Source organism: Terrapene carolina, unplaced genomic scaffold, assembly GCF_002925995.2.
Source record: "Terrapene carolina triunguis isolate 2854851 unplaced genomic scaffold, T_m_triunguis-2.0 Scaffold88, whole genome shotgun sequence".
Taxonomy (NCBI): domain Eukaryota; kingdom Metazoa; phylum Chordata; order Testudines; family Emydidae; genus Terrapene; species Terrapene triunguis.
In genome coordinates, this window is record NW_020664439.1 from 2211684 (window position 1) to 2224683 (window position 13000).

The following is a 13000-nucleotide window of genomic DNA, read 5'->3' on the forward strand; positions in this document are numbered from 1 at the left end:
CAAGAACATAAGAATGTAAATGAAGCCACATTAATTTCCAGCTTAACAGGAACATGAGGGGTAAGAGGGAAGCAGTGCTTGCTAAATAGAAAAAGCAAAAGTATGGAGAAGCTATAATTTTGCATTCCCTTTAAGGACCCCATCTGACTCCCAGGGCTGGCTCCAGGCACCAGAGCAGGAAGCAGGTGCTTGGAGTGGCCAATGGAAAGGGGCGGCATGTCCGGGTCTTCGGTGGCAATTTGGCGGCGGGTCCCTCATTCCCTCTTCGGGGGTAGGACTGGCTGCCGAATTGCCGCCGAAGAATGAAGCGGCGCGGTAGAGCAGCTGCCGAAGTGCGGCCGATCGTGGCTCCCCCCGCCCCTTTGCCGCTTGGGGCGGCAAAAAAGCTGGAGCCGGCCCTGCTGACTCCTATAGAAAGGCGCCTGTTAACCATAAATAATGTGGTAGATTGGAATGGTCACTGCACACTATCTCTTGAATTGAAATATTTTGGCATCTGCCTCTCCCCTTTTAGGTTGGTGCTGCGGTGGAGTGAATGTCTTCGTGGCAAAATTGTTACCTTTTATATTGTTGTGAAAAGATGGCATGAGCCTCAAGAATGGTCAGGATCCACCTGTGTCAATATTTGGGGTGAAAAAGAGGAACTATAGTTTTTGTCAGTTTGTGGTGGGTGCAGTCCGTATACAGCTATGCCAGTTCCCAGTTTGTTTTTCTGGTAAGGTATGGAACTAGAGAGTCATTCTGGCTTCTATGTAGCAGGGAATTGATAATGTTGAGTGTGGTGGAAGAGGCATTTAAGGCCTCTTTTCACAAGTGATTTCTGAAGCAAGTTCTGCTTCCTTATGTTTCAGTTGATTAGGGTGGCAACTTCCAGTCCACTCTGTCCTTCCTACGTCTGCCAATTTCCAGTTGCTCTGGCGTAGGATTTAGCCTAGCAAAAAAGGTGTTGTAAAAGGAAATCTGAATCTGGGTTAGCCTCCCTGCTTGATTTAAGAATATATTGAATTACATATAGAAGGAAAATGGCTCTAAGGAGATCCTGTAACAAAAAACTTTTGAATCTGAAATCTAAGACCAAAGAGCTCACCTAATTCACTACATCTTCAGAGCATAGAGAACGGTACTGTGGTGTTTAAATACTCATATTGTGTATGGATGGCTTTCTGAACTACAGTGCTTCTCTGAACAGAAATTACTCACTTCCTTGCAGTTTAGATGTTCAATCTTCATACCAGTTTAAAAAAAAATTCTGGACCCACTGAGAGAACACATAATGAAACTGTTCCATCCCCAGTAAACTGGAATGCTCTCCTTTTATATAAGATTCATTCTTTCCCAAGTCTCTTATCATTGAGGTGCTTGGGTCAGCCTAGATCAAAAATGTGCATTTTTTTTCTCTGCTCTTTGATCCTCTTTCTTGAGCATGTTTGAGGGAAGAGAGAGGGGCAGGAAAATGCCTATGTTCAGGTTAAATCTGATGCGTGCCTGTGATTTAGAAGATGCTTCTTGGTAGACAGTTGTGACCCCGGAGTGGGGGTGGGCACCATGTGTGGTCTTCATTGTAAATCTACCTTTATAGTTTTATGTCCAGAAAACAAAGATGCCAAGAAATTGCTCTGGCTCGATTTCAGAGCATGTTTAACCCTAAAGTTGGAGGCCCTTGTTGTTTGATGCCAGCCCTAATAAAACTGCCCCCCCACACAGGAGGATAAACCATCGAACCATATGCCTGTTTTTGGTGTGGCTTCTGTAATGAGTTGTGTTGTATTCTCATTTCCAGTGTGACATGGGATGGACACCCCAAAGGTAAGCATTTCAAACATAGTCCCGAATCCTGTGGGGCACTCAGCCAAGAACCACTAGAGTGCACTCACCAAATTGGGAGGGGTAACTGATTTCCAACCGTCCAGCTGTGCATGCACTGGAGGAGGAATTTTTAGGCACAAAGTTTAGAGGGTGGAGCTGTTCCTGACTTCAGGAGGGAGGTCTGCCGTGCATCTCTGCAGAGTGTTTGCACTCTGTGTGTGTCTGCGTTCCCATAGGAAGGGATTTGTGATCTGACTGGACAAAGTTTCATTATACTAGTGAAGTTTCCAAGCCTTTTCTACTTTGAAGAGTTTTTAAGAATTCCTTCTGACACTCTCTTCCTGGAGGAAGAAATGCCTCATCACAGCGTCCTTCGCCTGGTCCTGCTGATGCTCTCTGGAGTTGTGGTCCCTGCTGTTCTAACAGGTAAGCATCTTTGTTTGGATTTACAGTTCCAAAGCACTGGGAATCTGTTGCTTATTAACCACCTTCTCTCCCTTTCCCCACATCTCTTCACTCTTTCCAAAAGATTTTCACAAGTAACTAGAGAGAAAGTACCCCCTCCTCATAGTTCAGTAAGTCATCTTTGGAATTCAAGTAGCTAGTACAGGGGAAGAGTTTGATCTGCAGCTTGAGACAGTGAATTTTGTCTATTGTATCTCTTTAAAAACGACTATAGGCCAAGTCTCAAAATAAGAATTACTGAGGGTTTGGATTGCAATGAGCAGTTATCTCTGCAGCTGAGAGGAAGAGTTGTATGCTCTGAATCCTAGCAGAATTAAGTTAAAATCATGTTTCAGTTCCTTTCATTGGGTTACTACTTTCACACAGCTTGGACAATGACAATAGATGAACCAGTTTCTGGTTATTCATTTTCTGTCTCCCATGCACAAGTACAATGTTGCAATGTTTGGGATGCAAATAGAGGAATTTTTAAAAGGACAAGCTAAATAGGCGGGTTTAAGTTACTTGAGTTTTTCCTTCAAAACTGCGTATAGTCTTAAGAACTGGGGTGGGAATGCACTAAACTGTGACTGAGGTTCAGTAAAGCTTGGTGAGGCCCAAAAACAAAGCAAAGAGGGTGCAGGGGGAGGAGAACAATCAGCAAGACTTGTGCCTGCTCTCTAAGGCCCCATCTTGAATGGGACTGTTGCAAGCAATTTTTCAATGGCCATCTCACATGGTTTCACTGGCCAGTGCATACTAAGGGCATAGCCCTGTTCCACCAATTTAAGAATTGTTCTAAAGATTGTCTAGTCCTGAATGATTTTTATGACCAAAGAAACAATGTTATGCCCACAGTCCCCGCCACATGGGCTGGCCTCAGTGTATTGCGACCATGTTACGGAACTGCTTCTCCTAATAGACTTCCCTCTCTAAGTGTAGATGGGACTGTGTTGGAACATCAAAGTGGATGGTTCGGAGCAAGGTAGGAGGCAACTGTCTGATTAAACACACTGCTAAGCATTTATCTTGTATTCCAAACATTGGAAGCCTTGGAGCTACACTGGCTTGTGATGTACACTGCAAATTCATTCCTGCACAATTCATTTTGGCACCTTGCATAGAAGGATTGTTCTGACCATCTGCCTGGCAAATTGCTGTACAGTAGATCTAACCTTTCGTGTTTGGGGGATTTCACACAAGAACTTTAATCCTGTAGAATATCAAACCACAATGTCTATAGAGGCGAGTGAAGAGTAAATGTATCTGATATTTAGTTCATGAAAAGATCTTGGCTGCTAGGAACTCTTTTTAAATAACTAAGAAATACAACATCTAAATTGTGACTGCAATCTGTGTGTTCTCATAAAATGATTTATATATGTAGCTCACTAAATATTTGCATCCTAAATTCCAGTTGGTAACTAAATTACAACAGGGGCTGATCTCTTCCCCCAAAGAATAGTTAAGCTTGTTAGAATCTACCCCACCAAGCAAGTGCATGTTATTTTTCAGTGGTGCCTTAAACTGCGTCCTCAGTGAGCTAGAACCTCACATGTACACAAGAAAGCAATGTAGGTAAGTCCATACAATATATACAGGAACTCAGACCTACCATGCAAAAACTCCCATGGGATAGCCAGTAGGTCTGGGATAAGGAGCATGTTGTACTAACCCAACCACAATAGGGCTTTCACTTACGTTGTACCTGACCATCACCTACTATTCTGTTACTTTCATCTTCATAGTATACTTTGTATGAAATACCCCATGTGCCTCCTCCTAGCTGACTAGAGAATGGACGGTTCATCGAATGGTGCCTGTACTGCCACAGCGTGCGTTGTGTTGGTAGAATGTATCTTCTTGTAGCAGTGTGTCCTTACTTTCTCTCAAATGCATTTTCTCTTGCAGCTTTGAGCCCCCTGGTGGGTTAGTTCTTTTGGTATCTAAAACTGGAGCATCCGGGAATCAGTTTGCATTAAAGATACGAAAAGTGTAAAAGATTTATGCTGCAGCACTAAATGTGAAGGGTTCTCTCTCCCTAAATCAAGTCTTTTAATGCATGGTGGAACTTTTTCTGTATTTTGTTCTATCATAAAAGGGAAGTTTCCCGCCTAACCCTGACAGAGGTGAAGGGGTACAGACAGTCCTCTGGTCTGCATATGCATGCACACGGCCCCTGCCTTTTTGTAAACGAGTTTATTTAACATTCAGCCTAACCACCGCACTCTGTGCTGCTCCACACTTGAGCTCCAAGCATCACAGACTGCCCTTTGTGCTTCCTATGAAGGGCTCTTTTCATCTCTATGCTGGCCACACGCCCACTGTGGCTACCTGGGGCCGGACAGCCCATTGCTGGCCTCAGAGTTCACCCAGCCCCTGCCCTTCTGTGTTGAGGCATCTCACTTCCCATAGCAAAGCCCTCCAAAGTGTGCAAAATGAAGCCAGCCTCGGACCAGGGTGCAGATGTTGTAAATCCTGCTGGCCCAAATGTCCTGGATGACTTGTACTCTGGCGCTATATATAACAGGAGAAGCACCAGAGGACTGACTGACTATCTCTCTATATCTATATCTATATCTATATATATATATATATATATATATATAAAATATCATTTTGTTAAAGCATGTCCTTGAAAACCCTTATGGAGCATAAACCTCCATTAATTGCAAATTAGGAGATTAGCAAGACCGAGTAAAGAATCAGATTGTTTCTGAGGGTTTCCAACACCTGCATAGAGCTCATTGCACACATGAAGGGTCAAAGGGTTGGCGTTCTGGGATCAGACCACTTGCTCATCTAGTCTGACTTGACTTCCTGTAGTGGTCAATATTTCATGCTAAACAAGAAGGCAACCTCCAACCCTAAGTACTAGCCAACTGTTCTTCAGGTGCTTGCTCATGTCGATTCCAAATACACCTCTACCCCCATATAATGCGGTCCGATATAACGCGAATTCGGATATAATGTGGTAAAGCAGCGCTCCGGGGGGGTGGGGCTGCTTTACCTCGTTATATCCGAATTCGTGTTACCGCAAGCGGTTCCTCTGTGCCCGCCCGTTACTTGCTGCTGCCCTCCCCGGGGGCCCCCCCGCCGCCCCAGCTCACCTCCGCTCCGCCTCCTCCCACGAGCGTGCTGCAGCTCCGCTTCTCCTCCCTCCCAGGCTTGCTGCGCCAATCAGCTATTTGATGCGGCAAGCCTGGGAGGGAGAGAAGTGGAGCTGCGGCGCGCTCGAGGGAGGAGGTGAGCTGGGGCAGGGGGGCCGCAGCAAGTAAGGGGGGGCACAGAGGAACCGCTCCCCACCCCAGCTCACCGCCGCCTCCTCCCCCCAGGAGCACGCCACTCAGCTCCGCTTCTCCTCCCTCCCAGGCTTACCGAACCAAACAGCTGATTGGTGCGGCAAGCCTGGGAGGGAAGGGGAGAAGTGGAGCTGCGGCGCGCTCGTGGGAGGAGGCGGAACGGAGGGCCGCAGCAAGTAACGGGGGCGCAGAGGAACCGCTTCCCGCTCCAGCTCATCTCTGCCTCCTCCTCTGAGCGTGCCACCGCCGCTCTGCTTCTCCCTCCCTCCCCCCTTCCAGGTTTGCTGGGCCAAACAGCTGATTGGCGCGGCAAGCCTGGAAAGGAGGGAGGGAGAAGCAGCGGCAGCAGCGCGCTCAGGAAAGGAGGTGGAGATAGAGCGGAGGTGAGCTGGGGCGGGGAGCAGTTCCTCTCCCTACCCTGATATAACGCGGCCTCACCTATAACACAGATTTTTTTGGCTCCCGAGGACCGCATTATATCGGGGTAGAGGTATAGGTGTGCGCATGCTGCGTGCAGTGGTTCCTGTCAGGTCGGCTGTGGAGCCCCCGGAGTTGTGCCTTCATGGCAGTGTATAGAGGTTCCTGCCGACCCGCCGCCTCTTCAGTTCCTTCTTAACACCAGTGATGATCGCTGTGTCTCTCACTTACCTCTGCAAGCGTTGCCCCTAGTGATTGGACTTTTGATTATCCTGTAAATAGTTCATTAGTTAGTGTTAGTCTTAATAAGTTAGTTAGTTAGTTAGATAGAAATGTGGGGCTTTTCCCCCAACCCAATTCCCTCCCCTCTTGGGGTTCGGGGCATGCCTCAATCCCAAGGGTTTAAGCTGTGCAGGACCTGGCACAAGCCCATGCCAATGGGTGACCCTGCCAGCCAAGATGGACCTCCAGCACAGCAAGGTGTGGTGCAGTCTAGAGGCAAGACCACAACGATGAGGCACCGCTCACCTCCACGGCACAGTTCTCCAGCACCGTCCCACTTTGCACCACCGTGGTCTCTGTGCTCAAGGTCCCGGTCATTGGACTCAGAGGCGGAGTCCTACTATTCCAGGCACAGTTGGCACGGATCAGAGTGGCGCTGCTACAGGCAGGAGGTGGGGATTTTGTTGTAGCAGGCACAGTAGCAAGGGCCAGGTCAATGGCCTTTCTGGACAGACCCAGTGAGCATCCCACCAGGCCCAGAGCACTTACTCCAGGGGCTCCCAGTCCATAATTTCAGAAGGACACGTCTCTTTAGCACCCTGGGACTGTCTCCCGCCTCGAGGCACTAAGATGGCTTCGGTCCAAGGCACAGAGCCCTGTCCGGGTCCCACCGGCACCGAGGCCGCTGTCGGTGCCGAACAGCACAGCACCGAGCAGTATGCGTCCAGAAAGCTGGAGGGACAGGAGGGCCCGTTATCACCTAGGGCTTTGTCGTCGTCATCCTCTGGGCAGCCCCCCATTGATAATAGAGCGCACCAGGAACTGTTGCGCAGGGTGGCCCATAACATGGGGCCACAGGCTGAGGAGGTGGTCGAGTCTAAGGACCCCATGGTGGACATAACCCCTGAGGGGCCATCCAGGGTGGCATCGCCACTCATTAAAACATTTCAAGCCACTACGAAAATCTTGTGGCAGACTCCTGCCTCCATTCCCCCCTACAGCGAAGGGGATGGAGAGGAACTATTTCATCCCTTCTAAGGGGTACAAATTGTTATTTACTCATACACAGCTGGGTTCGCTGGTCGTAGTGGCGGCGAATGAAAGAGAGCAGGGCCCAACTCCAAAACCCAAGGACTCAAAGAAGCTGGATCTCTTCAGCAGGAAAGTGTACTCCACCGGGGGTGGAGGGGGTGTCCCGCTTCGGATTGTTAACCAGCAAGCAATCCTCAGTAGATACAATTTCAAATCATGGGACTCCATGATGAAATTTAAGGAGTTGGTCCCGTCAGACTCCAGAGTGGAGTTTGCAGCCATAGTAGAGGAGGGTAAGGCAGTGGCACGGACCTCCTTTGCAGGCCTCACTGGATGCAGCAGACTTGGCCACACGAACCATGTCCTCTGCTGTAGCCACGAGGAGGAGCTCATGGCTCTAGGTGTCAGGCCTTCAACCAGAGGTTCAACAAACAATTCAGGACTTGTCCTTTAACAGCATGGGACTGTTCTCGGAGCAGACAGACTCCAAGTTCCATGGCCTAAAGGTTTCTTGGGCAGCGTTGAAATCGTTGGGCCTGCATACCCTTGCCACCCAGCGGAAACACTTTAAGCCCCAACCCCCTCCACGCTTCTACCCTCCCCAGCCTAGGCAGGACTTCTCCAGGAAGCAGGACAGGAATGGCAGGTGTAAGCCTCCCCATCCACCACCCAGTCAAGGCCAGGGCTTGGCGAGGCTGTCATCAGCCTCTAAGCAAGCCTTTTGAAGGCATGCCTGGGGATGATGTACCAGTCCCCTCGCTGGATCCTTCACCCTGTTTGCTGAATCATCTGTCCCACTTCTACCGTGCTTCGTCCCAGATAACCTCAGATTGCTGGTTCCTTCGCCCTGTAGAAGTGGGATATTCTCTCCAATTCTGCTCCTCCCCTCCTCCCACCCCCCTTTCCTGTCACTCTTCAGGGACCCTTCTCACGAGCAACTCTTCATGCAGGAGGTTCAAACACTCCTCGCTGCAGGAGCAGTGGAGGAGGTTCCTCAGGAGCTAAAAGACAAGGGATTCTACTTCCAATATTTCCTAATCCCCCAAAGCCAAAGGGGTGTGTGTGTCAGACCCATCCTCGACCTGCGAGGCTTCAACAGATTCATGAAGTTGAGGTTCTGCACAGTCTCTTTGACTGCCATCATCCCATCTCTGGATCCGGGAGACTGGTATGCCGCCTTCGAACTCCAAGGACACACATTTCCACATATCGATAGTTCCGGCCCACAGATGCTTTCTCAGCTTTGTAGTGAACCACAGCCATTATTATCAGTTTACAGTCCTCCACTTTGCCCTGTCAGCAGCCCCTCAAGATTTTACCAAGTGCATGGCAGTCGTAGCCTCCTTCCTGAGAAAAAGGCAGATGCAGGTCTTCCTGTACCCGACCACTGTCTGATCAGGGGCTGCTCCAGAGCACAAGTGGAACAACACGTCAACTTGATGAGATCCACCTTCGACAGGCTGGGTCTCCTGAATGTACACAAATCAACTCTATCCCCTGCTCGAAGAATAGAGTTCACTGGGGCAGTGTTGGACTCGGGTCAGGCCAGAGCCTTCCTGCCAGAGTCTCGTTTTTGGACAATGCACATCATACAAAGCTTCAAGCAATACCCCACCACCACAGCAAGGAATTGCTTGAAGCTCCTCGGACATATGGCAGCTTGTACATATGTGGTACATCACACGAGGCAGAGGCTCAGACCTCTCCAGGCCTGGCTGGCGTCAACTTACCAGCCGGGGCATGACAGCTTGAAAAGGGTGGTTATGCTCCCACTGCCAGTTCTCAGGTCTCTCCAGTGGTGGCTCAAACCACTGGTGGTATGCGTGAGGGTCCCCTTCGCCAAACCGCAGACCTCACTGGCCCTGGTCACAGATGTGTCAGCATTTGGGGTGGGGAGCTCATCTGGGAGAATTCAGGACCTATGAAGCTCTCGCTTCACACCAACGTCAAAGAGCTGAGAGCGGTCCACCTGGCAAGCCAGACCTTCTGGGCCCACTTGCAAGGGAAAGGTGCAGCGGTGATGACAGACAACAGGACCGCAATGTTTTATATAAACAAGTAGGGTGGAGCTCACTTCTCTCCCCTAAGTCAAGCTGCATAGCCCACTCAACTCACCTGGAAGCATCCTATTTCCCGGGTTCTCAGAACGAGCTGGCAGACTATCTCAGCAGATCCTTCCATAACCACAAGTGGTTCATTCACCCGGACAAGGTGAACAGCATTTTCCAAAAGTGGGGAAGTTCCCCAGATCGACCTGTTCCCCACAAAAAGCAACAGGAAATGAATTTATCCTGACAACACGCTAGGTTGTAGGGAAGCACGTTATCACCCTACTTCAGATGGGAAGACGCGGCACAGAGACTAAGTTGCAATGCATGTGGGAGAGAGTCTGTTGGTCTCTGTGGTGGCTGACCCCCAGCAATGGACAGAAGTCAAACAGCCATGCTGTTAGCTCTGTCAGCCACTTTTGATACTGCGGATCTTGAGGTTTATTAGACATGTCTGCAGGGGCCCTAGTGCCTCTGTTAGGGAAAGATCCTATATTTGGTTATCCTCAAGGGCTGTGATTTGAGGGATCCATCTCCTCACCCCATCCAATCGCTGTGTGAGAGGCATGGCTGTAGTGTCACACATGCTGATCATACTCAACCCTACCTTTCGCACTGAACTTGGACACTGATACTTCCTAACCTTCATAGTGCCTGGCAGAGCGAAGACTCTAAATGGAGCATAGCTTCCTTAAGCTCAGACCTGGTAAAATGCAGGTGTGGCGAGGGTAGGTAAGGGTTGAATGCTCTTGGGAGCATAAGCCATACTCACTGAAGAGGTGTGGTTACCCCAGTATCCTCGAGGTCAGATGCACTGAGAAGCACCTAGCTAAAGACCAAGTGTATTGATCCGTGAGAAGTATGCATATTTCTGTGTAACCTCACTTTAAATGCCAGGGCTTTTGGGAAACGAGGATAACGAGTCATTACGTACATGGCTGTATTTAGCTACCTTCATGATTCCGAACCCTCAGCTAATCCAGTTTCCTTCCTTTCACTATGCAGCCCAGGTGGTGGTTAGCAGATGATGTGCCTAGGGAGAGCACACAATACTGAGAGATCTTCCCAAGTGAAGGCTGACTTGGATCCCCACCAAATACAGTCATTGCCACTTGGCCATTCATAAGGGGGTGACATTTTTTTATTCAGGTAATAGTTATACCACTTTAAGCCTTAATACTTAGACTTTCCTACCAATACTGCCCAAGTATGTTGTATTACATTCACCTTCCTGGTGGAGGGTAAACTGCATTTATACCCAATCAGTCCTTCCACGTGGTGGCTTGAGAAGTAGATTAGTATAGTGTGGGTTCTTGTCAGGTGATTTTATGGAAAAGCGTATGCATAATGCCAAATTCTCTTACAACCCCAATGAAATGCCTGGGGGCTTCAGGCACCAGGTGCCATTGGCTGGTTTCAATGGGGTTACATGGAGTGTATCAGAGAAATGTCTCCCACAAAGTAACATTCATCCCTTCATAGAGGACTGTGCATCACTCAAACCCTATTTTGCTGGCCCCTCAGCAGACCGATGGATTTTACCCATAGAGAATAAACTGTCCTGAACTATTTGATGTAAGGTTGTGTTTCTAATGGGGATTTCTAATGACAATACAGACCACAAGACTGATGCTTGAGTAGTTAATACGTATTGCCAGAACCCAGAGAAGACTACAGGCTTACTAAGAGGTACAGTTTGGATGTATTTTATGCAATACTTGGATGCCTAAAAAGACATACCCTGCCCACTCTAAGCCTTTTTCATAAATGGTTTGCATCCCTTGCAGTTTTTAATGCATTTGTTTTACTTCACAGATATAAAGAATGTATTTGGGATTTGTACAATGCCTGGCACACAAGGTTGCCAATTTTGGTTGGATGTATTCCTGGAGATTTCATCACATGATGACAATCTTTAATTCAAGATTAATCTTTAATTCCTGGAGACTCCAGGCCAATCCTGGAGGGTTGGCAACCCAGTGGCACAATGGGGCCCTGATCCAGGATTGTACAGCAGTAGCATATACAAGCCCTACGTAACTAATAATAATCTCCCATGAATGTTGGTGGCATTCTTGTGATAAAATAGTGAGCTGAGGACTTTACTTAAGGTATTTTTCTGCAGAGTAGCAACCAAAACTTTCTTTTTACACATTTAGATCCACATGTGACATCAGATCCTCTACTACTTAAGTTGTATCATTAGTTTGCGGCTTCACAATGTCAACTACACAGCTAGAAAAGCATGTAACTTAAAAGGCTCTGTCGAGTGTGTGCACTGCAGAGAGACTAATAGAAATCCTAATTTCTCCTTTGGTTCTTGGAATCTGGATACACTTTATTGTAAATATCAATTTCATTGACTTCAGACCCAACACAAAGTCAGCATGTTTGGGGGGTTATAAAAGAAGTGAACCTAAAATGCTGTTAAAATACTGCTAGCTAAGGGCCTCCTTGTCGTGGCTAAAGCCAGAACATCCAGCGTTAACTCAAACAGCAGGTAACAGTGTAAAAGTGGATAGAATCTGAGTAATGGTCACTTCTCATTTTTGTGTGGGGAATGAGTGTAGACACATGGGGCTGGATTGTTCAGCCTTATTTCAGAAGAGTGGGAACAGGATGCATCTGAAGACATGGCTGTTGGGAGGGAAAAAGTGAGGGCAAGTCATGGAAAGCAGACTGCTAGTTTAACACACACGGTTAGTACTTTGCTCAGGAGGGATAAACTTGGCAGCGTTCTCTCTTGCTTCTGACTTAGGCTATGTCTACACTACACAGCTTTTAGTGATAGGGCTGTGTTGCTACAGCCGTGTCGCTAAAAGGCGCACAGTGATGCCGCTGTTTGTCGGTTCTCCTGCCAACAAAATCATCCAACCCCTATGAGCAGCGTTAGTGTTCACATCGGCACTTGTTGTCGGCAGAGCTTTTGTCTTTTGGAGGGATGTTTTTTTAACATCTCTGAAAGACACGTTTTGTCATTCAGTTGCCAGTGTAGACATAGCCTTAGTTTGCCTTCTTGTGTTGATTAGTGCAGGAGTCTCAGATAATTGCATAATCCTATGGTATCTTATCTCCAGAGTAGGCAGTTAAGGATGATATGTTAAGCAGTTCCAAGTGGGGGTAGGTCTGTCAGACTCTTGATGTGTCTCTGACATGGCTACTTAAGTTCCTGAGTGTGTAAGTTTTCGTATATGCTCTAAACTGACAAGTATTGTTAGTGTTTCTCCAAAACAAGCTGCAAAGAGGTTGCATTTTTCTTTAGTAATTAAAGCTCTAATAGAGTGAAGCCACAAGAGTTCAAGGCAGAAAAATCATGTGTAACACGCACTGTCCTGGTCTTGTAGGTGAACTGAAAGTGTGTTTAATCAGAGGGGGAAATTAACAAACTGTTAATCCAGAGTCTGTCAGATTATATCAAGGTTTAAAAATCACTAGAGGGTGTAAAAGCGCTTTAAAACCAGAGTCAGAATCCGTTCTTCTTTCACTTATCTAGCACTGAGTTTTGTGCAAGTCCTGCAGCGGTGAATATCCTTAGTGCAATGAATGCAGTTCCCAACAATGTTCCGTGTGTTAAAGATGCCATCAATGGCCACAGGAGAGACGAGACATGTAGCACTGGGATCTGGTCTGACTATATAAAGAACCTTTCTATTACCTGTTAGAGCAGGGGTCGGCAACGTTCGGCACGTGGCTCGCCAGGGTAAGCACCCTGGCGGGCCGGGCCAGTTT

The 13000-nt window shown here is 47.8% G+C and overlaps 1 protein-coding gene across 2 annotated transcripts in view; it reads left to right on the forward strand.

The window, feature by feature from the left end:
* The first annotated feature begins 1964 nt into the window (after positions 1-1964).
* Positions 1965-13000, forward strand: part of SNORC (secondary ossification center associated regulator of chondrocyte maturation) — a 20470-nt gene continuing 9434 nt past the window's right edge. For both annotated transcript variants that reach the window (XM_024216850.2, XM_024216851.2), the window contains exon 1: positions 1965-2232. In XM_024216850.2, the coding sequence (XP_024072618.1) occupies positions 2160-2232 (73 nt within the window). In that variant the 5' untranslated portion in view covers positions 1965-2159. The remainder of the gene's footprint in view (positions 2233-13000) is intronic.